We start from the raw sequence: 4,082 nt of genomic DNA, 5'->3' as shown, positions 1-4,082 counted from the left end.
GGTAGTTCTCTAGGAACAGGGTTGGAGATTAAACCTACAGAATGGTAGCTCTCTAAGAACAGGGTTGGAGGTTAAACCTACAGAAAGGTAGTTCTCTAGGAACAGGGTTGGAGTTAAAACCTACAGAACGGTAGCTCTCCAGGAACAGAGTTGGAGAACCCTGCACTATACTATATAGACTTACTGCCAATATTCTAAAAGAGGTGCCAGTCCTCAAGCAGTACAGAAAATTACGGTGTCTGTATTCAAGACAGAAAATTCAAGGTGCTTGTTCGCTGTATTGCTGAGCACCAGCCCAACTCAAAGACTGCTTGGATAGCATTGAATTATACCAAGCTTGTATCCCCTTACCTTCCCAGGATCTGGTTAAGGATCTTAAGTCCGAGCTGTCAGGGAACTTTGAGAAGCTGGTGCTGACCATGTTGAAGACTCCATCCCAGCTTGATGCATACGAACTGAAGGAAGCCATTAAGGTTTGTGAAAGGGTTTTTATAATCACTGACAGATTCCCTCTTCTTAACATATGTGCGTGTGTGCGTGCGTGTGCATGTAAACGAGTAATGTTTTGTTTTGTGTTATTTTTGTGTTATTAACTAGCTAAACTAACTTAAAGAACAGAGAAAGACAAATCATACTTGGTATATAATAATATCCCTGTTATAACCTCCCAGCCATTCTCTGCTGTATGTTCTGACAGGGCGCAGGGACAGACGAGGCCTGTCTGATAGAGATCCTGTCCTCTCGCTCCAATGCAGAGATCAGAGAGCTCAACCAGGTCTACAAGACAGGTGAGTTACATACAAACACTGTTCAGGGAGACAATGTTAACAAGGAAGTTGTATATTTCCTTTCAGAAACACACCACGCCTCGGTTGTATTGGATTGTGGAAGTGGACTGTGTGTGTTATTTCAGAGTATAAGAAGTCTCTGGAAGATGCCATCAGTGGGGACACCTCAGGACATTTCCGTAGACTCCTCATCTCTCTGGCCCAGGTACAGCCCATGGCCCATAGATATAGAATAGTGTATACATTCTAAATACATATACATATAGGAACAGTACATATAGATGGATGATTCATTATGTGTTGTGTTTGTGCYCTCAGGGTAATCGAGATGAAAGAGAGACGGTGGACATCTCTGTAGCTAAACAAGATGCTCAGGTACCGTATATTGCCATTTCTTATCTATTACGACCTTGTGACGTCTAATCTACATACTGTAGTATGTCTTCAGCATACGTCGGGCCATGAGTTTTTCATGACCACGTGATTTGAGCAGGAAAAACTCTGGACTCTACACAACATATTAGAAATCTCTACCTACTCATTGAAAGATGCCTGTGTGTATTGTGTGCCCTCTGTCCAGGCACTGTATGCTGCTGGGGAGAACAAGGTGGGAACTGATGAGTCCAAGTTCAACGCCATCCTGTGTTCTAGGAGCAAACCCCACCTCAGAGCAGGTAACTACAGGGGAGAGGAATGGTACTGTGACGRCAGAAGTTAAATATCTATGAAATATAAATTAAATGTATATAAAATATCAATTTAATGTATATGAAATATCAGTCCTCTGGTGCTCTCCGCTCACCTTGACTCGTAGCTAGAACTTTTGCCGCTACCTTATCCGTGTGTGCGTGTGCGTGTGTGTGTGTGTAGTGTTCCATGAGTACCAACAGATGTGTGGCAGAGACCTAGAGAAGAGCATCGACAGAGAAATGTCTGGAGACCTGGAGAGTGGAATGGTGGCCGTGGGTAAGGGGAAACCTTTTGGTTAATACACACACATGCACTGCCATGCCTATACAGGTCTATCCAGTGTCACACCTACACGTTTCTACACATGCACACACKAACACTACGTAGCACCCAAAACAATGCGCACCACCCACCCACACAACTATGTCTTACTATACCTGTGAGGACTTTTTGTGGAGCAACAATTGATTCCCATTCAAAATCATATTTTCGGGCCTCCCGAGTTGGGCAGCGGTCTAAGGCATTGCATCGCAGTGATAGAGGCGTCACTACAGACCCGGGTTTGATCCCAGGCTGTATCACAACCGGCCATGATCGGGAGTCCCATAGAGCACCGCACAATTGGCCCAGCTTCGTCCGGGTTAGGGGAGGGTTTGGCCGGGGGGGCTTTACTTGGCTCATCGCACTCTAGCGACTCCTTGTGGTGTGCCGGACACAGGCGGACCTCGGGCGGCAGGCGGACCTCGGGCATCAGGTGAAGGGTGTTTCCTCCGACACATTGGTGCAGCTGGCTTCCGGGTTAAGCGAGCGGGTCTTTAAGAAGTGCGGTTTGGCGTGTCATGTTTCGGAGGACGCATGACTCGACCTTCGCCTCCTGAGCCCATTTGGGAGTTCCAGCGATGAGACAAGATCGAGAAAAAGGGGGTAAAATATAAATAATAATAATAATTTCCTAACCCTTACCGTAACCCCGAAGCCTAAAATTGCCTTTTTACAAGTGAGGACTGGCAAAATGTCCTCACTTCTCAGAATTTTTGTTGGTTTACTATTCTTGTGAGGACTTCTGGCACTCACAGATATAGTAAAACGTGTACACACACACACACACACACACACGCACCTACAGTACCAGTCAAAAGTTTGAGTTTTTCATTTAAAAAAAATAATGAAATAACGCATATGGAATCATGTAGTAACCAAAAAAGTTTTAAACAAATCAAAATATTTTTGCCTTGATGACAGCTTTACACACTCTTGGCATTCTCTCAACCAGCTTCACCTGGAATGCTTCTCCAACATTCTTGAAGGAGTTCCCACATATGCTGACCACTTGTTGGCTGCTTTTCCTTCACTCTGTGGTCAAACTCATCCCAAACCATCTCAATTGGGTTGAGGCCAAATGTATTGAATGTGTTAACACCAATGAGCTTGAAAAGTATTGGGACAGTGATAAATGTTTTGTTGTTTTGGCTCTTTACTCCAGTACTTTGGATTTGAAATGATACTATGAAGTTCCTGTCAGCTTTAATTTGATGGCATTTTCATCCATATCGGGTCAACTGTTTCGAAATTACAGCACTATGTTTACGTAGTGCCCCAATTTTAGGGAATCAAAAGTATAGGGATAAATTAACTTATATGTGTATTAAAATAGTGAAAAATGTAGTATTTAGTCCCATATTCCTAGCACTCAAGGATTACATTAAGTTTGTAACTCTACAATGCATTAAATGCATTTGCTGTTTGTTTTGGTTGTGTTTCAGATTATTTTGTGCCCAATAGAAATGAATGGTAAATCATTGATTGTGTCATTTCAGAGTCACTTTTATTGTAAATAAGAATAAAATATGTTTCTCAACACTTCTACATGAATGTGGATGCTACCATGATTACGGAAAATCCTGAAGTAATTGTGAATAATGATGAGTGAGAAAGTTAAGAGGCATAAATATCATACCCCCCCAAAAATGCTAACCTCCCCTGTTACTGTAATAGTGAGAGGTTAGCATGTCTTATGGGTATGATATTTGTGCATCTGTAACTTTCTCACTCAATCAGGCAAGTGATTTTTTTGGGCCTCCAAAAATAGTTTTTGGTCAAAGACTATAAAATCACCAGAAATTCAGCAAAAAATGTGTTTAATTTAGGAAATCTGTTCCCAAGTCTTCCCATGGAAAAAAAGACATGTGATTGTGTCAAATCAAATGTTCAAATCAAATCAGAATTTATTAGTCACATGTGCCGAATACAACAGGTATAGTAGACCTCACAGTGAAATGCTTACTTACAAGCCCCTAACTAACAATGCAGTTTAAAAAATACAAATAAGAATAAGAAATAAAATGAACAAGTAATTAAAGAGCAGCAGGGAAATAACAATAGTGACACTACAGTGGGGCAAAAAAGTATTTAGTCAGCCACCAATTGTGCAAGTTCTCCCACTTAAAAAGATGAGAGGCCTGTAATTTTCATCATAGGTACACTTCAACTATGACAGACAAAATGAGARAAAAAAATCCATTGCCAACAAAGGTTATATAACAAAGTATTGAGATAAACTTTTGTTATTGACCAAATACTTATTTTCCACCATAATTTGCAAAT

General features: G+C 41.4%; 1 protein-coding gene across 3 annotated transcripts in view; it reads left to right on the top strand.

Moving 5' to 3' along the window:
• The window catches only part of LOC111951859 (annexin A11), a 35,072-nt gene that overhangs the window by 16,411 nt on the left and 14,579 nt on the right, over positions 1 to 4,082 (top strand). For 2 of the 3 annotated variants that reach the window (XM_023970145.2, XM_070435002.1), the window contains exons 7-12: positions 360 to 473; positions 698 to 788; positions 914 to 993; positions 1,107 to 1,163; positions 1,369 to 1,462; positions 1,659 to 3,341. In XM_023970145.2, coding sequence (XP_023825913.2) covers positions 360 to 473; positions 698 to 788; positions 914 to 993; positions 1,107 to 1,163; positions 1,369 to 1,462; positions 1,659 to 1,777 — 555 coding nt within the window. In that variant the 3' untranslated portion in view covers positions 1,778 to 3,341. Of the gene's footprint in view, positions 1 to 359; positions 474 to 697; positions 789 to 913; positions 994 to 1,106; positions 1,164 to 1,368; positions 1,463 to 1,658; positions 3,342 to 4,082 lie in introns of those variants that run through there. The other variant, XM_070435001.1, reaches the window with a different exon arrangement.

Source organism: Salvelinus sp. IW2-2015, linkage group LG25 (assembly GCF_002910315.2).
Source record: "Salvelinus sp. IW2-2015 linkage group LG25, ASM291031v2, whole genome shotgun sequence".
Taxonomy (NCBI): domain Eukaryota; kingdom Metazoa; phylum Chordata; class Actinopteri; order Salmoniformes; family Salmonidae; genus Salvelinus; species Salvelinus sp. IW2-2015.
This window is presented reverse-complemented; position numbering and strand designations above follow the sequence as displayed.